Source organism: Saccopteryx bilineata, chromosome 8 (genome assembly GCF_036850765.1).
Source record: "Saccopteryx bilineata isolate mSacBil1 chromosome 8, mSacBil1_pri_phased_curated, whole genome shotgun sequence".
Taxonomy (NCBI): domain Eukaryota; kingdom Metazoa; phylum Chordata; class Mammalia; order Chiroptera; family Emballonuridae; genus Saccopteryx; species Saccopteryx bilineata.
In genome coordinates, this window is record NC_089497.1 from 49,642,972 (window position 1) to 49,664,202 (window position 21,231).

Here is a 21,231-nt window from a genome sequence, read left to right on the forward strand (position 1 = left end):
CCTTCCTGCTGCTTGCCTCCCTTTCTGCTCTCGGCCTCCCTTTCTGCTGCCCGGCCTCCCTTTCTGCTGCTCACCTCCCTTTCTGCTGCCTGGCTACCCTGAGAACAGGTTCTTTGCCTTCCTCTGTTTTATCCTTTTATCTGCTCAGCAATCCATCCACTAAAAATTTACTAGGTTTATCCTTCATGCAAAGTTCTCTGATATCTAGAGGATAAAAAAATGCAGAAGACAGACTCGATTCTTTCAGAAACTTGAAACCTGTGGAAAAGACACATTTAAATATAATAAAACAAACACAGACACAGAAGAGATTTTGTGGAACTTACACTGACTCTGCTTTTTACCATTTTAGAAGTAATATGGTTCTTTAACAGCATGCCTTCTACATCTGATGCTTTTTTTTCCTCCTCTGCGAGCTCCAGAAAGGTCAAGTTGATCCTTTAAGGAAAGAGTCTGGGCCCAGGCTTGGAGGTAGAGTCCCACTCTGGTATCAGGATGGACACCTCCAACCCCAAGATTTCAATCTGCAGGCCAACACATGCTTGGCTCAGAATCATGTGTGGCTTCATGCGAGACCTTAGGACCATGGAGACATGAATAGCCCAGATGACAGTAGCAGAGGCAATGTTTACTTCTCCACGGTTCCTTTGTACAAGTTACTGCCCTTTCTTCAAGAGCATAACAATCAAGAGCATGCCAAAAGTCACTGTGCACTCCTCCCTTGGAGAATTTTGTCACTGGATTAGCTGGTCTTGGGTAAAAAATCTAGGGAAGCAGCGGTGAGGAGTGAGGGAGGGGTGGTGCAAGAGTGTTGTGTTGGGCACATGGTTTTTGAACCAAACAACAGGGAAATTTGAAAGTATATTCTCCATCTTTCCAACCAAGTCTATCAAGGCTTACAAAGACATTCCAGATAAAATAGATAACAGAAGCCTCTATATAACTGAGAGTTTAAAACACGGGTGCCCAAATACCCTTCTATATTTAACTGTGGGGTCAATTTTATTTGGTGGTGTTCAGGAAAGGCTGAAGAGAGAACGTATGCTGCACCTGAGTCTTGAAAGATGAGTCATTCACAAGGTGTGCAAAAGGGGGAAGGAATTCTAGAGAGAAGAGGAACGGAGATGCAGAAAGGCTGGGAAGGTGGGGCCGAGGATGTAGGAGCAGAGCAAGTGAGAGGGGAGAAGGATGGCCAGGTGCAGAGCCTGCATACACCACGCTCACGAACTGTAGGCTGCCAGTGGTGACCTACTAGGATAGGGGCCGGGAACCTTCTTGGCTGAGAGAGCCGTGAACGCCACATATTTTAAAATGTTATTCCATGAGAGCCATACAATATGTTTAACACTAAATACAAGTAAAAATGTGTGCATTTTATGTAAGACCAACACTTTTAAAGTACAATAAGTCTCTGAATTCTTTTTAATAACATTGTTAAGCTGTTGCTAACCAATGATGAATAAAGTACTTCTTACCATTAATGCGACTTCTGGTGCTGCATGGTTTTGCTGATGGCTTTGTAGTCTGGTTGATACGTGGTGAGGTTAAGCTTCATGCAGGCGCTGAGACTTCCATCTGGTAAACGTGATCGTAGGTTGGTCTTAACGTTCTTTAGATGTGAGACAGACTACTCACGTGCATAAGTAGAACCAAACATTGTTAGTACAGCAATACTCACATGCTGCAGTGTGTGGTATGTGATGGGAAGCGCATTCCAAGTTTTGAGAATCAGCTGGTCCGCGGGTTGAAGTTTTTTCATTTCTCCCCACTTGTGTTTGCTCACCAACTCTGTTTTCTGTCATGCAAGTCTTTCCAGATCTTCATTCAGTGACTTGAAATTATTCACCCACATGTCTGAGGCCTTCAGGTCAGCTGTTTGTAGCTCAAAATCTCTGACAGAGACAGCGGGGATGTAACTCAGGTTGGCACTGTCCACTGCACACTCGTGTGGATGGGTGATGAACTTAAAAAGATGAGTGCGCTCACGAAATTCTCCAAAGCGCGCTTTGAATGACTGCAGGAGATTAGATGTGAAGCCCGCTAGCTGCTGGAGATCAAGATGTTGAGCAGGGTCACTGCTGTGCATGCATCTTTAAACTCTCCCAGCTTTTCAAAGTGTAGTAAACGACCTACACTTGTAGTAAGTAACTTGACATGTTTCAATGTCAGTGATGAAGAGTTCCAGCTTGTTTTCAAATGCAAACACTGCTTGTTGAAGGGATAAGACTGTATTCCAACGCCTTACATTTTCACATTGATCTGCTTCAGATTTTCAGTCATGTCCATGAGATAGTAGAACTTCAAGAGCCACTCAGTGTTAGCTAACTCAGGATGCTCAACGTTTTTCATTTCAAGAAAAGTCCGGATTTCACTCAGACAAGCCGTGAAACGGCTGAGCACCTTCCCTCTTGACAACCAACGCACATTGCTGTGCAGAAGCAGACCAGGATAATTATTCCCATCTTCATCCAGCAGTGTTTTAAACTGGTGATCACTTAAAGCTCGGGCAACAATAAAGTTGACCACCTGAATGACCAGTGACATCACCTCACCAAGCTGCTCCCCACACATCTGAGCACAAAGCGCCTCGTAATGTAGGATGCAGTAAAAACTTAGGATGGGTCTCTTTTCATGTTCACAAAGAAGCGCTACGGCCCTGGCCGGTTGGCTCAGTGGTAGAACGTCGGCCTGAAGTGCGGAAGTCCCGGGTTCGATTCCCAGCCAGGGCACACAGGAGAAGCGCCCATCTGCTTCTCCACCCCTCCCCCCTCCTTCCTCTCTGTCTCTCTCTTCCCCTCCCGCAACTGAGGCTCCATTGGAGCAAAGATGGCCCGGGCGCTGGGGATAGCTCCTTGGCCTCTGCCCCAGGCGCTAGAGTGGCTCTGGTGCGACAGAGCCACGCCCGGGATGGGCAGAGAGCATCGCCCCCTGGTGGGTGTGCCGGGTGGATCCCAGTCAGGCACATGTGGGAGTCTGTCTGACTGTCTCTCCCCGTTTCCAGCTTCAGAAAAATACAAAAAAAAAAAAAAAAAAGGAAGCGCTACGAATCCTCTGTTTTTCCCCATCATGCATAGAGCACCATCAGTACACACCAAAATAAGTTTATCCATCGGTAGATTTTTTCTTTAGCGAACTCAGTGAAATAAATCTTCCCCTCTTGTTGTCTCTTTCATAGGAAAACAGCAAGACTTTCCTCACATAGTGTGTCACAGCATACCTTGCAATCACGCTGAATTGGGATAAATGGCTTACGTCTGTTGACTCATCCAAAGCGAGAGAAAAGAATGGTGCTGCATTTATGTCCTTCACTTGTGTTGCCTCAATTTGATTTGCCATCATGATGGTACAATCGTGAACAGTTCTTGCCAACAGAGGCATGTCTTTTGTTTGATTATCTTGTCTTTATCCGAAAAGTCGTCAAAAAGTTCATTGGCAACATCAAACATGAATGTTTTGGCATACTCCCCATCTGTGAATGGCTTTCCATTTCTCACAATTGCTAAAGCACCAGCAAAGCTAGCCAAATTCGTCACCTTGTTGGGTCCAAACATGGAGTTGCTGCTTACTAGCTTGCACTCTGCACAGTAGCTCTTGACATGCTTTCTTCCTGCTGTCCCCCACTGGATATTTCGATGCAAATGTAGTATGGTGTGTGTCGAAGTGCTGCTTTATATTTGACCGTTTCATCAATGCATATTAGACACACTGCAGAACCTGCTCTCTCCACAAAGGCGAATTCCTTTGTCCATACTTGCTGAAAAGTACGATACTCATCTTTTTTTCCCTTAGCCATCTTCTTCATCAAAAGGGTTTCTGCAATTAGCTAGCTGACTACTTGATTAAAAGGAGGGAAGTTTATTTCCTGACCTCACAATGACCCGTGTACATTACACATTATCCAATAAAAATTTGGTGTTGTCCCAGAAAACAGCTGTGATTGGCTCCAGCCACCAGCAACCATGAACATGAACGGTAGGAAATGAATGGATTGTCATACATGAGAATGTTTTATATTTTTAACGTTATTATTATTTTTATTAAAATTTGTCTGCAAGCCAGATGCAGCCATCAAAAGAGCCACATCTGGCTTGCGAGCCATAGGTTCCCGACCCCTGTACTAGGAGGAAAGGAGCTGAAGGACCCCCGTGGGTTGAAGGGTCCAGGGTCTCTAGAGTTTCCTTTGTCCCCTGGGGCAGGTGTTTCTGTTACAAATGAAGTTTGGTAGAAGATACCTTGGAACCCAGCATGACCCAGTGGCAACTCTGATGGCTGTTGGGTGTCCACTCTCTGTGCCTCTACTCCCCAGCCCAAGACCAGAATTTCTGAAGAGACGTGCCTTGGGAGTTGTTTCTCTTTTATTAAGTTATCACTTGGACAGCAAACAAACAGCACAAGCAGGAACTACAAACCCACACACAGAATAAGTTATGACATTGGTATGTAAAAGCAGACGATAGAAGAAGTTGTGCTACCAGGAGGGCCTCCCGATCCAGTGTCTGCAGCCCCTGAAAGTCTGATAAGTCTTCTGTGAGACATTTATAACCAAATGCCCCCTCCAGGCATGTCTAAGGAGACTCAAACTCCTGCACATGAACATGTACGCACACAAGGATAGGGCAGAGGACGGCCTCTAGACAATGACCGAGTCAGCAACAGTGACGTGGACCCACCTGTATCTTCCCTGGGGCTCTGGCAGGCGAGTTCCTGCACTCATCCCTCCCCAACCCACTGGCTCCCTGTGAGGTGCAGGCAGGCCCCTGAGACAGTGAAGGCTGCTTCCCCGAAGTGTTCCCCAAAGTGAGGAGCCCTGTTTTGTCACCTTGCTGCAGCTGTCCTGGGCTCCAGCTTAAGCATGTCTCAGCTTTCCTCTGCTACTCTTGCCTTAGTTGTCTGGCCTGCCAAGCCCTGCTTGCCTCTCCCAGAAGGAGTAAAGAGCTGTATCCCCGGGAAAACCTACCACCTTGGTGTCCCATGAGCTGCGGACAGGCCCCACATAAGCCACTCTCCAGGGGTATGAAGTTGTGAAAGTTATCTCCGTTCTCGAAGCCTCACATTCCCTATCTATAAAAATGGGAATGGGAGTGTCTTATTTTCCAGGGTTGTCATAAAAATTATTGAAATTTGATACTGCCAACTGCTGTGCCTGACTCAAGGTAAATTTTCAAAACCTGTTTTATTTCCTGCCTTCTTCTTCCCCGTTTCTTCCTATTTCCCCATTTTCTATCTCCAGGTTTATGTATCCATTGGCAGCCATACAACCCCAATGGCACCAAAAGCACCTCTTGACCAGCAGGGCCTCCCCTCCTCCAGCAGAGCCAGTGTGTGCTTCCTCCCAGTCCACAGCTGCACCACGGGCAGAGCCAAAGGGGTGGGCCACAGGACCAGAGGACAGCCCCAGAGGGGGGTGTGGGTGGCCTGTGGTCACACGGAGACCTGACTGTCTCAGGGATGAGGGTGAGCTGCCCTAACAGTGGGAGGACATGAACCACGGTGCCGTAGAGGTGGCTGTGAGCAGAGTCTTGCCAGAAGCTAAAACCCAGAGTCAGTCCTGCTTATAACTTAGTAGAAACAAAACCATGACCCCCAAGAAGAACGGGACACCCAAGGATGAAGGAAACTCATCGTTGTAGCAGGTCTGCTACCAAAAGGCCAGTTTGATGCGGCATAGTCCACAACTTTGGTTCTGCAAAAATTTTCCTCCCATCTCTCCATCTGTCTGTCCAGCAGCTACCCATCTGGTATAGAGTAGGAGTTCGAGAGAACACAGGCTGACCAGGTGGAAAGGCTGCGCTCAGTTAGCACCTTTTATCCAAAGTGTATCTTTTATGGTCACTCCACTGGAGTCTTTTACAGAATGCCGTGAGGTAGTAACAAGATAGGCACTACCTTTCTTTTTATAGATCAAGAAGTGCTCAAGGTAACATAGTACTCAAGTGAACATAGCTGAAACATGGTAAGGGCTAGTCAAATGCAGGTGCTGGTGTGTTCCCCAAAGGCCAGAACTGGCCTTCCTCCTATAGGCCTTGGTACGGCTTGTCCCAGACTGACCTCTATACGCAGATCTGCTCTGCTGCGTTTCACACCAGTGTGGGTTTTAAGTCATCTTTGAAGTTCACAATAGGCTTTGAGCGGGCCCAGAGCTTCTCCCAGGAAGCCAGCCCCCCAGCACACTCAGGGTCGATGTCTGAGGAGCCGCTGTCACTGGAATCAGAGGAACTCTGGAAGCAGATTTCACAGTAGGGCCGGTGGCAGTGGCAGAAGAAGTCGTCTGAGCTGCTGGACTCGGTGTCCAGGTAGTTGCACGGAGAAGAGAGGGAGGGGCAGCCTGGGGACCCTGGGAGCTGTCGCTGTCGCTGTCGCTGTTCAGGCAGCTCTGTTGCGGCTCTGGATGGGCGTGGGCCAGGGGGACACTGTCCCTGGCCAGAACCGGAAGGCTGGTGAGGAAAGCCCCTTCCCGTCGCCTCGGGCTCTGTCTGGCATTGTTCGCTGTCATCCAGGGGGCCTGGTGTACCTTGAGGATTTGGGAGTAGTGAAGGCTTCTTGGAAAAGGGCACTCTGGAATCAACGGCTTGAGGGTCCAAGCAGAGTCTGTCCCTGTTCTGCACATTCAAGCCACTTTTCGTGCCAGATACAATCCTATTTGTCCGATGCCCTACAAATGAGGATACAGAGCCCGGGAAGTGTGAGCGAGCCCGCTGCATCGCCCACCTTCTCCTCACCATGTGTGGGCTGAAGCCCAGCTCCTTGGAGAGCGGCAGCTTCTGGGGGCTGTGGCCAGCACTGCTCTTCCAGGACTGCTGGGGACAGGACGGGGACGAGGGGAGGGCAGCCTCAGGGCCCAGGCCCAGATCTTGTAGGACTTCCTGCAGCTTCTCCCTGATCACTGAGTTGACCCTTGAGAGCCGCTTTGGGGGCTCCTTTGGGTTGTCCAGCTGCCCCTGTTGCTGGGAAACAGAACCTTCTTCACCTGGTAGGAGGCTCTGGCAGGGGGCCACAGGTACCTGGCCTCTTCGTTCTGCACCCTGGTTTTGTTCAGCCTGTGGCTTCTGGCTGTTGCCCAAATTTAAATGATCAGAAAAGTCTTGCAAGTCAGACATGTCCTTCTGCCCTGGGCAGGAGCCAGTGTCTTTCCCAGGCCCCTTGAGACTTTGTGCACTCGAGGAGGGTGCTGAGGCATTCTGGAGGTCTTGGGCGGATGCGCTGGTATCATTCTGAGACTCAGAGAGGCATTCTGAATGCCTCTGACTCGCCAGGCCAGGCAGGGCATCCTCGGGGGCTGCAGCCTGGCCATGCTCACTGTGGGGAGAGGCGGGCAGGACAGCCCACTCTGGGGGCTCATAGGTACACTCCGCGGACATCAGCTTCACGAGCTTCTCTTTGGCATTGTTGACTTGTTCCTGCAGGCTTTCGATCACAGCGTTTTTCTGTAAGATAAAAGCAAAACCATCAACCAAAGATGCCACCAAGGGTTTTGACACTCTTCCCTGGTGGAGGAGGTGTGGCACCGGATGACCTTCGTTTACCTCCCGGTTCTGCTGGGTATTAGCTGGTGTCTTTAGACTCTGAGGAGGCACCTCCACAAAGTGGGAAAACGTGATGCACACAGAGTACTTAACACCGAAAATGACACATGGTGCTCAATAAAGTTTAACCGTGATTTACTGTCGTGTGACCTTCATCTCCCGCTAAGTCCGCACTCTGTGGCGCTGACTGAGACGGGGGGCTGGCTTGCTGCCGCTGCACGCCCTCCTCAGAACTGAGAGCGGCAGCTGGCTCTGCAGGACACCAGTCGGAATAGTGGCCCAACTCTGGGTTTATCACACTTTTGCAAAATACAGATGAATTTGAGGCACACTTCAAGGGGATGACTGAATGGAGAAACAAGTATTTTGCCTCTTGCTAAACAGACTAGAAAGTGGAAAAACAGAGCGCAAGGCGGAGATTCCTGGCCAAAGAGGTAAGACTGGAATGCTGAGGGGCCAGTGAGAATCTCAGGCTGGTGTTCTCACCTCCCTTGCTGGGGCCTTGGGGCGGAAGGCAAAGCTGCCACCTGGCACCATCAGTTACTAGTAGTACAGGCATCGGGCTTATTGGAGAAGCTTTGTTTCTTTTAATAGGATTGTTGGACCTAAGACTCTGATAGCTCGATCCAACGCTCTCTAATGGAACTCAGAGATGAATGCGGCTGGGGCAGTTCTGTTGTTAAGCTGCCCACCTGTTGCAAGGAGGCCTGGAAGGTGTGAGCTGCAAAGGTGTGCTGGTACTAACTGAGCTCACGGCAGGAAATAGGAAGAAAAGACCAGTGACGGGTGTGCCCTGAGCATCCTCTGTGGTACAGCAGCTGACCCCCCAACTCAGACCTCTGTCCATCTTCTGAAATTCCTGTTGATCAAAGGCAGTGGAGCAGGGAACAGGTCACCATGGGGAGCTGGTGGTTTTGGGGCAGACACTGGGGTTGAGGGTTTGGGAAATGTAATAACAAGCATTGTGTTCTAGGAACTGCTTGTCCAAATCCCAAAGGCTGTCTCTTGGTTGCTATCCTCTTTAGAAGCTGAGGATGAGCATCTGGTCATCCTTTTATCACACTCTAGAAATAAAAGGATGTTTCTCTTCATTAGGATACCTGAAACAAATTGCCTATGGACCAAACTTGTGGCTCCTTCTCACGTTCACGTGACCCTTTCAGAAAGCAGTGCATTAAGGGACCTAGTCCAGCACGGTCTCTGGCAGCCACTCCAAGGCAGGCCGTCTGCTCCCTGTTCATAAGCAGGAAGGTGAGTTCTCTGATGTTGGAACTCCCGGTTACGTCCTGGTTTAGTCTACTCCTTTTATCATCAGGAGAGTCCCCAGACCAGTGAGTAACTGGTGAGTAAGCGGAAGCACCTGCTTGCCCGGCCTCCCTTTTCCGCACCCACAGAGAGGCGAGGCCTGAGCATCACCGGGGAGGTGCAGATGACTCAGGACTCACCGGGAGCAGAGTGGATGAGTAACTGCGAGGCATTCATTCAGGCTCTTCATGGTACCTGGTGCCAAACAGCTCAGGACTGTGCTGGTTGTCCAGGAGGACCCCCAACAATCTCCCTCCTCAGAAAGCCCACCCTGCACATTGCCAGGCTGGCCTCTGCTGCCTCACAGAGTTAGGAGGAAGCCACCAACCGGTGACAACCACTCTGGCAAGTAAACTCTGAGTGCTGACCTCTTTGTGCCTTATCTACAAATTGCTTTGAAGGTAGAAAAATAGGATAAATGCTGAGTTGGGAAGAATACTCTTCTCCCAGCAGACCAAACATCTGAAAGTGGCTGGTGATGGATTTAGAAATGTCAGTGTAAACAGTAAATTTCTCTTCTTTCAGAGAAAATAGTGGGCTCTTGTTTTCACCATGGCTGCATGCTAATCAGAGGTGTGGTGTGAGCCACCACCACTGTGACACCAAATATGACCCACCATGGCAGCTGCATTTAAATGAGCACATCTAGGGAAGCAAAACATCCACAGGAGTGTTTCACAAAGAGAAACAGAGGCTGACCTGTGGTGGCGCAGTGTATAAAACATCGACCTAGAAGTCTGAGGTCACTGATTCAAAGCCCTGGTCTTGCCTGGTCAAGGCGCATACAGGAAGCAACTACCATGAGTTGATGCTTCCCACTTGTCCCCCCTTCTTTCTTTCTCTCTCTCTCTCTCTCTCTCTCTCTCTCTCTCTCTTTCTCCTCTCTCTTAAAAAAAAAAAAAGCCTGACCAGGCGGTGGCACAGTGGATAGAGCATCAGCCTGGGATGCAGAGGACCCAGGTTCAAAACTCTGAGGTTGCCAGCTTGAGTGAGGGTTCATCCAGCTTGAGCACAGGCTCACCAGGTTGAGTGCGGGGTCTCTGGCTTGAGCCCAACGTCACTGGCTTGAAGCCCAAGGTTGCTGGTTTGAGCCCAAAGTTGCTGGCTTGAGCAAGGGGTCACTGGCACGCCTGGAGTTCCCCAGTCAAGGCACGTATGAGAACGTAATCAATAAACAGCTAAGGTGCCACAACAAAGAATTGATGCTTCTCATCTCTCTTCCTTCCTGTCTGTCTATTCCTGTCTGTCTGTCTCTCTCTTGATAAAAAGAGAGAGAGATATCGAGAGGGAGGGAGAGAGAGAAATGGAATCACCCTCTGTCACCCTTTATGGTTCAAGGAAGAAAAATAATAGATGAGTTTCCTCTGCTGTGGAGTATGGAAGGGAGGTCCTTATACTTCTGGGAAGGTTCGACCTGCTGGCTTTGACCCAGCCGGGGAAATCAGTGATGAGTGCTGCCCGAATAGCCTCTGGGGAACCCCTGGCCTTGGCAGCAAAGGGGGCAAGAACGAGGAGGTGGATTTCCTAGATCATGGGAAAGAAAGAGGAAGACAAAGTAAGGGTGGCAGAGGGGCTCCACTGGAGGGAAGCTGGAGTCAGGGTTTGTCACTTAGGGAGGCAGGAGAGGTACCGTGTTTGTCCACCGGCAATGCAGAGCTGGGGGGTTAGGTACTGGAGCCTCTGTGGGCCTGCTACAGGGTCCTGGGATGGCTGCCGGTTCTCAGGCCTCTTCTGGGAAACATGTACCATGTGTAGGGTGTTGGGGGGAAGCCAGCTTTTCATTGCCTAGGCATCTGCTCCCTATTAGGGCCCTTCCTCTGCAGACGCAGGGCAGCTCTGGGATAGAGCAGACTCCGTCACTACACGGGAAACGGGTGGTAGAAGTACAGAAAGCAAGTCATAAATGACCATAACGCTCAAGAATCAGGCCACTTGGCTGTTCCAATACTAGCTGATTGTGAATGAAAACCACCCTGGCTGTTCTCACCGAGTTTCTGACCTTCTGTTGCATTGGGGGGAAATGCTTCTTTGAAGACTTCACAGAGTATCAAAGGCAATGCTACTCCCTTGCTGGGTGGGGAGAAATCTGGCTTTGAAACAAAGTCCCAAATGCTTCATAAACTGTACAGAAAATAGAGAAGAAGTACTACGCTGAGTTGTTACCACGGTTCGGACTGCAGGCCTGGTGTGGGAGACTACAGGGGCACAGGCAGCGGTGCAGGGGAGCTGAGTCGCTTCGTTCCCCACCATCCTCTCACCCAGCAACGACTGACCCCCGTGTGTCAGTCCAGTTACAGGAAAACATCGTTTCCCAAATAGCACCTACTCGGGTATGTTCTGTACTGAAAAAAATATATATATATAATTTAGTTAGTATGGAAAGACTAATTCTTCTGGGCCTCGCGCCTCCTTTTTGAGACAGTGTGCCTCCTCGGGCTTTTCGGTGTGCTCTCTGCAAGCCACAGGGCTCAGCTCTGGGAGAGGTTCCAGCTCTCGCTCAAGCACAGAAGAAAGAAGGGTTGGGGACCACCTGGTCCCCCCTTGGGGCTACTATGATATTCACAGGCCCCGCTCAGCCCTCCTAACCATTTTTTTTTTTTTTTGTATTTTTCTGAAGCTGGAAACGGGGAGAGACAATCGGACAGACTCCCGCATGCACCCGACCGGGATCCACCCGGCACGCCCACCAGGGGGCGATGCTCTGCCCCTCCGGGGCGTCGCTCTGCCGCGACCAGAGCCACTCTAGCGCCTGGGGCAGAGGCCAAGGAACCATCCCCAGTGCCCGGGCCATCTTTGCTCCAATGGAGCCTTGGCTGCGGGAGGGGAAGAGAGAGACAGAGAGGAAGGAGGGGGGGGTGGGGAAGCAAATGGGCGCTTCTCCTATGTGCCCTGGCCGGAAATCGAACCCGGGTCCCCCGCACGCCAGGCCGACGCTCTACCGCTGAGCCAACCGGCCAGGGCCATCTCCTCCCCATTTTTAGACACTTGTTGACTCTCAGGGTTGGTGGGATGATTGACATCTCTAGTTAGAACCTGGAAATACAGTAAGTGCCCCATAGATCTTGTTGTGGAGCACACTACTCTAGGTAAGGGAAGAATGTACCATACAAAAGAAGCTAGCATCCACTGCGACTCAAGGCTTTTACAAGGCTGTTCCAAACTTGGAATGCTTTTCCCTGCTCTCTTTTCCAGCCAGTTTGTACTTAACCTTCAGCTCTCAGTTCAGAGAGTCTTTGTTAACAGCTCTAAATTAGGTTCCCTTGCTCTTATCACCCATTGTTCTGTCTTACCACCCTGATTTTCTTCTCCATTATTCTCTTGATCAGTATCTATTTCCTCCATTAGACTGTAAGCTCCATGAAGGTAGAGACTGTATTTGTTTTATTCATCAGCACTTAGCACAATGCTTGGCACATTTCTGTTCAATGAATGAAATGGGTGAGGGTCAGCGATGGGACAGTCACTGGGGGAATGCTGAGGCTTTGCATTATGCTAGAGTGGGAGGGGCTAGGAAGTGGGGACATGCGAGGAGAAGAAAGAACATTAGTAATGAGACATCTGGGGCCCACAGGTGCACGATCGGACTTCTTTATAGAGAATCTACCAGGCAGGGTGTAGGGAAAACAGCTGTGTTAGGCTTTCTTTCTTTTTTTTTTGTACTTTTCTGAAGCTGGAAACGGGGAGAGACAGTCAGACAGACTCCTGCATGTGCCGGACTGGGATCCACCCGGCACGCCCACCAGGGGGCGATGCTCTGCCCCTCCGGGGGGTTGCTTTTGGCGTGACCAGAGCCACTCTAGCACCTGGGGCAGAGGCCAAGGAGCCATCCCCAGCGCCCGGGCCATCTTTGCTCCAATGGAGCCTCGCTGCGGGAGGGGAAGAGAGAGACAGAGAGGAAGGGGGGGTGTGGAGAAGCAAATGGGCGCTTATCCTGCGTGCCCTGGCCGGGAATCGAACCCGGGTGCCCTGCACGCCAGGCCGACGCTCTACCGCTGAGCCAACCAGGGCCTGTGTCTGTGTTAGGCTTTCTTGCTTGCACTTTGCATGATTAGTGTGTGAGCACGTGGCAGAGCCATGTGTGGCTAGTTTACGTAAGGCTACAGGTGCTTGCCCTCAGTGCAGACTGTGATTGCCTGCCCGCCACTGCGAGGGACCGTTTTGCTGTCTGTTCGCCTGCTGCTGTGAGAAGCGGGTTTCCCCTGCTGATTTGCTCATCCACCGGTGGGAGACTCTATTAAACAGGAATGGCCCACCACTTTTTGGCTCTGCAGTTCCTCTACTGTCTGCCTGAATTCAGTGAGAACCTGCCCGGCCTCAGCCGCCGGCATTCCACTGGAGTCCCACTTACTTCTGTGAGGAGTCTTTCCATGGAGTCTCTCTCTCCTCTGCTGTGGCAGTTCTGTCCCTCACCATGCTGGGTATGGCAGCCTCTGCTTGGAGTGCTGAAATATTTGGCCATGCACCTAGTTGTTTGGTTTTCCTCTTCAAATGCCTTCCATTGCTTCAGCTGTTAAAGAAAAGAACACATGCTATTTATTTAATTACACACCCAGAAACACATTCTCAAAAACATGAAGGAATGACAGTGCTAAACAAACGCACAAACTCTCCTCTCCTCAGAATGCACTTTGCTCTGGAAAGCTCGTGGATTTTAATGACAGAATGTCCAGGGAATAGTAAGGTTATGGAGTTTCAAAAACGCCAAAGGAAGACAACAGGTAGATGAAATAGAGCAATCTTAGCTTGGCTCACCCATTGCTGACTGGCCCAAGAAAACCAGATTGAAGTATACTCCTGGGGGCATAGTCTAAAGCCAAAGTTTATTAGCTATAAACAGGGTTAAGCAATCTAAACACTATCTGTAACATGTGAAACTTTCTAGTTATATGTAGCTGTTCTTAATTCTCCTTATTTTTTGAGTAATGGTGTGCTTATAGAGATTGAAAACCCAGTTCCTTTTAGGAGGACTTCTAATCTAAATCAATAATCAAGCTCAGATAGTAAACCACAAGTGGCAATAAATATCAATAAAAATAACAGAACACTAGGTCTGTGATCTTTCCTTTTTTCTTGACAAATGGAGACTCAGAAGGAGTGTGACTTACCCAGGCCCATGCGGTAAATCAGCGGCAGAGGCACAGCTGTAAGCAGGGGCACTGTGCCACACAGCATGACCTCAACACAGCTGATGAAGAGAGATTGTTAACTGTGAAGTCCTAAGGAAAGATTTTCAGGAGAAACTGGTTTGAGAAACGATCTGTGGAAGCATGGGCTAGTTTCTTTTATCTTCTATTATATTTTTCTGAAGTGAGAAGTGGGGAGGCAGAGAGACAGACTCCTGCATGCACTGGACTGGGATCCACCTGGCATACCCCATCTGGGGCATTACTCCGTTGCAACTGGAGCCATTCTAGCACTTGAGGCAGAGGCCATGAAACCATCTTCAGCACCCAGGCCAACTTTGCTCCCACGGAGCCTTGGCTATGGGAGGGGAAGAGAGAGATAGAGAAAAAGGAGAGGGGGGGGGAAGCAGGTGGGCACTTCTCCTGTGTGCCCTGGCCGGGAATCAAACCTGGGACTTCCACACATCGGGCTGATGCTCTACCACTGAGCCAACTGGCCAGGGCTGCATAGGCTAGTTTCATTTGATAGGAATGGAACTGAATATAGAATGTTCACATACAGGAACCACCCTCCTGAGTCTTTGGGACACTGGCTGGACCTGGTGAGTGGCAGTGACGTGGGTGCTGGGGAAGGCCACAGTGCTGGAGGCTTCTGCTTTTCCCTCAGGAAGTCTCATAGCTGAGAGTCCTAGTGATGTATGCTGGGCACTCCGGCATCTTGGAAACGATGCTGGTGCCTGTGCGGAGCCTTATGGGATCCTGGGACTTCTTTGCTCACTCATCAAAGATTTACTGACCCCAATTTGGTAAATCTCAGATAGGATTCTAAATCCTCCCCTCAATTTCAATACCACTTCTCAGCCAAGTCTTCTCCGGGCTTCTGATAACTCAGCATGATTCTCTCATGCTCTCAGAAGTCTGTGTGATCTGTGCTGGGTCAGGCCGGGAACCTCCTCTCAGACGTCCTTCTCAAAAGCCTAGGGTGCCATCAGCTCATCACTCGACTTGGGAGTTATTGGAGCCTGATACCACAGAGTCCCTATATGGTCTTTTTAAAAACTTGAAATTGAATTTATTGAGGTGACACTGGTTAACAAAATTATACAGGTTTCAGGTGAACAAATCTACAACACGTCATCTGTACACTGTATTGTGTGTTCACCCCCCCCCCCCCCAAGTCAAGTCTCTATCAACATTGATTGCAATTATGGCAATACATGACCCTCAGGTCACTATTTAAGGACCTCTTCATGACCCTTCCTCCAGAAGGACAGCCATATTCTTGGTTTTTCAGCCTCAGGCTATGTAGGAGTGGTAGGCTAAAAAATGCCCCCCCCCCCCCCCCCGCGCCTCCAAGTTCCCCTCCTAATAATCCGTGGGACTTGTGAATATGCTGCTTTACAGGACAAAAGGGGATCTGTAAATGTGCTTCATTTAAGAATTTTGAGATGGGAAGAGAATTCAGGATTGTACAGGTGGGCCCAATTAATCACAAGCTCTTATGAGAGGAAGGCAGGAGGGTCAGAGTCAGAAACGGAGAAACGACAATGGAAACAGAGGTCAGAAGGAGAGAGCTTCGGAGCTGCCACACTAGGGGCGCTACCGCTGGAGAAAGAAGGCAGGAGACAAGGAGTGCGGGCAGCCTCCGGAAGCCAAGAAGGCATGGAGCTGGATTCTCCCCTGGAGCCTCCAGAGGGAACACAGACCTACTGACACCCGGGTTTTAGCCAAATAAGACCCATTTCAGATTTCTGACTCCCAGAACTATAAGATTATATTTATACTGTTTTAAACCACTAAGTTTGTGTTAATTTGTTACAGCAGCAATTAATACAATGAGATTAAATCTCAAGTCTTGAACAGGATACACTCGGACCTTGAGAAGTTCACCGCTGAACCTTCGGCCACTCTCCCCTTCAGTTTGTGCCTCAAAAACTACAAAGATTTGTAGTGCTTCAAACACAGTCTGTTCTCTCTCCTCTTGTCAGAGTGTACCTCCGCCTGAATGCCACCCACCAGCCTCCCCCAATCTGCACAGTGAACTCTTGCTTCTCCTTCAAGACTGGGCCTATTTTCTTTTCTTTTCTTTCTTTCTTTCTTTCTTTCTTTCTTTCTTTCTTTCTTTCTTTCTTTCTTTCTTTCTATCTTTCTTTCTTTCTTTCTTTCTTTCTTTCTTCTTTCTTCCTTATTTCTTTCTCTTTCTTTCTTTTTTAAAGATTTTATCTATTGATTTTAGAGAGAGGAGAGAGAGAATAGAAAAGGAAGAATGGGAAGCATCAACTCATAGTACTTGCTTCTCGTATGTTCCTTGACCAGGCAAGCTTCAAGGTTTCAAACCGGCAACTTCAGCATCCAGGTCAACGCTTTATCCGCTGTGCCACCACAGGTCAAGGTCAAATTAGACTGGGCCCGTTTTCTCTCTCTCTCTTTTAAATTTTATTTATTGATATCAGTGAGAGAGGAAGTCAGAGAGAGACAGGAACATAGATCTGCTCCTGTATGTGCCCTGACCGGGGATCAAACCAGCAACCTCTGTGCTTCAGGACGATGCTCTAACCAACTGAGCTATATCTGGCCAGTGCAAGACTGGGCCCATTTTCTGGAACAATGTCATGGAGTTCCTAGACAGGCTGGAGCACCCCTTCCTCAGCATCATGTAACTTACCTTCCTCAGACTCTTAGAACAAGCGTTATAATTCCTTTAATGTCTGTTCCAAACCTAGATATAGAGCCATGTGTTGAACTGCACGTTCCCAGAAGTTAATGAATGAATGGATGAATAAATGAACAAATGAAGAAAGTTTTCCTTAACAAAGCTCTCCTATCTAGCAGGGGAACTGAGACATACGCAGATAACTCTAAAGTAGAGTAGAAAGTCCTTAGTATTTACATGGAGGGACAGATGACACTTGATCTTAGCCAAAAGGCTGAGAAGCAATGGAGGAGCAAATGAAACTCTTTGGGGGTTTGCTGAACAATGTCCTCTCTTATGACCCATCTGCCTCCCAGAGATGGAGGTAGAGAAAGAGAAGGTATGTGTGGGGATGGCTCACATTCAGGTTACCATCAACCAAAGCAGAGGCTGGCACATTGCTGGTGATGACCTCAGTGTCTGGCATAAACACTCAGGCATTTCCTGAGGGCTTGTGTAGAATGCTCCTCGGTCCACTTGTTGCATAATCCATTTCACTCAGCTCGCTACCGCCACCTAGCCGCCATTGAGGTATCTGTGTCTTTGTTTTTATAAACCCCTCCCATGCAGACCAGTCTGAAAGCTCAGTGGCAAGAAGGAAGTCCCCTCCCCCGATCTCATCCCTCCCCATGTAGCTCTCCTCAGATACTTTTCCAAAGTTGCTCAGCTGTCTTACTCTCCTGGGAATACAGAGTACAGCTCTCTCTCACTGGGAGACTCCTTCTTCTGCCAAAGGCCAATAAAGCCAGCAAGGAAAGTCAATTCCAGGGCACACACACAAAAAAGACAAACCTTATAGTTACTTTTAGATTTTCAAGAATTTACTTCCTAAACCTAAAATACAATGGACTATAAAATATATATATTTAAATTCTGGATTATGGTCCGTTCAACAGGAGAAAAGGTATGAGAGAGAAAACAAGAGGAAGAGGAAAGACAGAGTATGAGAAAGGAAGCTCCAGACAGCTAGGAGGGAACGTGGGAAACAGAGAAAAGGAAAAAGAAAGGCCAGAGCTGTCCGCCTATCCTCTTCCTGGATTCCATAGTAATTCTGCTTCCACTCTCACTTTAACAGATCAAATGCTTGTTGCTTAGTTCAGACCTGGAAGTCAGATTTCAAGCTGAAAATCAACCTGCATTTTTTATGTCTGTGTGTAGATGAGATTGCACCTGCTGTTTTAGGAGATGAGGATTCAAACACCGAAGAGAGCAAAAGTCTTGTGTCCAAGATTTAGGATGCAAAAGTGACAGTGACAAGTGTTCATAGAAGAGATATAAGTAGAGCCATATCATGGAAGTTGCTGATTCACTGTTTCAGGTGGAGGTCTTGTTTTAGATCAGGAAGTCTTTTCTTCCAATAGTTTTTTGGTGATTACTTCTGTCCCAAATTATTTTTACCTTTCAGAGATTCCTATTAGCTCTAAGTTGTATCGTTTGATTTGTTCTTCATATTTTCTTATCTAGGCTCTCATTTTTGGAACTGTCTCCTTGTGTTCTGTTTCTTTAAATTAACTCACTGATTCAGTATTTTGCCATGTCCAATTGCCTATTCAATGCCTCTACTGGGGTTTTGAATTAACACAGTATTTTTTCCTTATTTAATATTTCATGATCTAAAATTATGTTCTTCTTGTGATGGTTTGCTCTGGTTGAAGAGAGTGAATATTCTTTAAATCCTACTGACAAGCCAAATCTGATGTCTTCTAAAAACCTCTATATTTTTTTTTCCCTGAAGTTGGAAACGGGAAGGCAGTCAGAAAGACTCCCGCATGAGCCCGATTGGGATCCACCTGGCATGCCCACCAGGGGGCGATGCTCTGCCCATCTGGGGCATTGCTCTGTTGCAACCAGAGCCATTCCAGTGCCTGAGGCAGAGGCCACAGAGCCATCCTCAGCGCCCGGGCAAACTTTGCTCCAATGGAGCCTTGGCTGCGGGAGAGGAAGAGAGAGACAGAGAGGAAGGAGAGGGGGAGGGGTGGAAAAGCAGATGGACGCTTCTCCTGTGTGCCCTGGCCGGGAATCAAACCCAGGACTCCTGCACACCAGGCTGACGCTCTACCACTGAGCCAACCAGCCAGGGCTTAAAAACTTCTATTTTATTCAGAGGAAATAGCTTCTCCAAATCTCCAGAAATTTGTAGACTTCTTATGAACTTCATAATCACTTCATAGGTCCTTTCCCCCTGAACTTACAGTCTTACATGGGAAGAACTATAGTTTCCTAGTAAATACATTCTCTTGACTTTTCCCTCATCATCACAAGATGGCTGCCATAGCTCCAGACATAACAAACGTTCAAAGTAGAAAGAACATAGAAGAGGTGAAGCCAGCCACACCTGTAGCTTTTTCAGGAAAGGAAAAACTTCCTCAGAAACCTTCCAGAAAACCTTTAGTATTCAAAGTAGTGTCACATGGTCACCTTTAGTTGTAGGAGAGGCTGGACAAGCAAGGGTTTAGTTGTTTCAGACTATATAGTGGAGGTGAGCAAGGAAGAAAGGGTTCGGCAGAGTGGATGGGTTACTGATTAACAATGTGTGCTACAGGGCGTAAAGGGTGGGTTTTCCCCAAGGACCCTCCCCACTCCCTTTCCCCGTTCTCCCAGATGCGAATAGCCCTTGCTTTTCATAGCCCTTTTCTCTCCGTGGCTTCCTTTAATGCAGTTCTTGTAATATTCAGATTCAGCAAAAACTCCTCTAGTTTCTGGCACAGAGGCAATACCCATCCTTGGTTTTTAGTGCTAATGCTACAGATATTTCTGTATTTGTTTACTCTTTTGAGTATTTTCATGAGAATTTGTGAAAAAGAAGAAGAGTAAAAGGCTTAGGCCTGTGTCACATGATCATGCCCCAAAGTAAATCACGCCCTTTTATAAATACCCTGTAAAAATTTGTGGACCTCGTCTTATTGGTCCATTTCATCGGTTAGTGCCCTCATAGCAAAGTCACTCACAGTCAGTTGGAAGCTGCGGTGGGAACCAGAATGGGGGGTGGAGGGGGTAGTGGGATGAGGGAGACCTCAGGTGAAGAGAAGGAGAACTAAGGGAAACAGGAAAGGGTCTGATGCCACGTTCATTAACAGCTGTGTGTGGCTCAGTGGTACCTCGGGCCAAACACGAACCATTTCACAGCACCTTCCGTTGACAGCCTGGGGACTCCTTCACCTTTCCCTCCAACTCCCTTTCTTCCTCTTTGCTGTCAGGACATTTCTGCTTCTACCTCCCTCGTTAGGTTTTTTTTTTTCCTTTAATCCCCGTAATATGAAACACATTTTTTATTTAGTTTTTATTTCTCCTTATTATAAAAAGAAGAGGAACACTCTATACTTTTCTAATAATAAAGGAAACATTTAAAATTGCATAAAGCTTCAAATGAGTTTTCCCCCGTAAACCTGCAATCCTAAACAGCAAAGAAGGAAAGGCTGTTCACTGCCAGGCAAGTGAAAGAACGACATGATCCACACGAGGAAGGGATGGGGGAAGAGGGAACAGGCTAGAGGGTGGATAGAAGAGCAGGCCCGCAAGTCAGCTGCCAGGGGAGGAAGTGTGGAAATGGGCGGCTGCCCACCTCGCTGACTCCCCTCAGCAGAGCAAGGAGGGGAGTACAGGAGCCAGCTCACCAGGAACCCACCTTCCTTCTGACTCTCCAACAAATGGCACCCAAATGTCTTGATAGAAAACACAGTGAGCAACTTATCATGTCCAGTCCTGCCACATTCTCCCTAGAGCATACCTGGGGGATGAAGATGAAGCAGTTGATGGTGGTCGTGCAAACAAAGATTCCTCCAGATGTGAGGCCAAAGACCAGGTTGGGCCAGGAGTGCAAGTATCTGGTGACCACAAAAAGAAGCCCAGCGGCCAGGACCACAAGGTTGACCCCAACCATTATGGTTAAGGACTGATTCACGGGAGGAGAGCTGACGTGCTCAGTCAGGCCAGCCAGGTAGGCACCGTAGAGCAGCAGCAGACCCTGGGGGCAGAGAGGAGAATCAGAGGCTCAGGGAAGTGGAGTAACAGATTCTGGGTCAACGAGCAGGAGCGTTGGGACCATTTAAAATAAAGATAATAATACCTACCTTAAAGGGTGGCTATGAGGATTTACTCAGACCCTTAGGGTGGCCCCTTATACCTAGTAAGTGCTTAATAAATGTTATTTTTCTTTCCTGCACTGAGAATTAGTTTACCAGAGGTTGGCAAGACAGAACTCTGCTAGGATGGAGCACAGGACAGGATGGTCTTGGTGGGCAGAAACCCTACAGAAAGGGCTGTGGACACTAGGAGGGCAGTGGACGCGTCACGCTGCTGCCACTGAGGGCTGGCACATCCCCTGTGTGGTTCTGCACTGCGTGGAGCAGAGGGCCATGTGGAAGCTGAAATAGCCCCACAGTCTGCTTGTTAAGCCATGTGCCATAGCAGGGGTAATGCCTGAGGAAGGGTCGCTTTTTTCTAATTTTCCCAAAGGCACCATCTGCTTGCCAAGCCCTGCACCTGCAAGATTGCATCTGCCGAAAGGGATGACTTTTTCTAATCTACACAAAGGATCAATGGGCTGGCAATGGCTCTGTGCCAGGGGGTGTTTATGGAGGCTGAAGAG

At 48.5% G+C, this 21,231-nt stretch overlaps 1 protein-coding gene and 1 non-coding gene across 4 annotated transcripts in view; one reads left to right on the forward strand and one right to left on the reverse strand.

Moving 5' to 3' along the window:
• The first annotated feature begins 2,653 nt into the window (after positions 1–2,653).
• On the forward strand, positions 2,654–2,729 carry TRNAF-GAA (transfer RNA phenylalanine (anticodon GAA)). The gene has a single exon. It is a non-coding gene; the product is annotated as a tRNA-Phe (tRNA).
• Positions 2,730–4,345: 1,616 nt separating this feature from the next.
• Positions 4,346–21,231, reverse strand: part of GPR156 (G protein-coupled receptor 156) — a 101,979-nt gene continuing 85,093 nt past the window's right edge. For all 3 annotated transcript variants that reach the window (XM_066241622.1, XM_066241623.1, XM_066241624.1), the window contains exons 8-10: positions 20,371–20,607; positions 13,177–13,335; positions 4,346–7,424 (exon numbers count right to left, since the gene is read on the reverse strand). In XM_066241622.1, the coding sequence (XP_066097719.1) occupies positions 6,078–7,424; positions 13,177–13,335; positions 20,371–20,607 (1,743 nt within the window). In that variant the 3' untranslated portion in view covers positions 4,346–6,077. The remainder of the gene's footprint in view (positions 7,425–13,176; positions 13,336–20,370; positions 20,608–21,231) is intronic.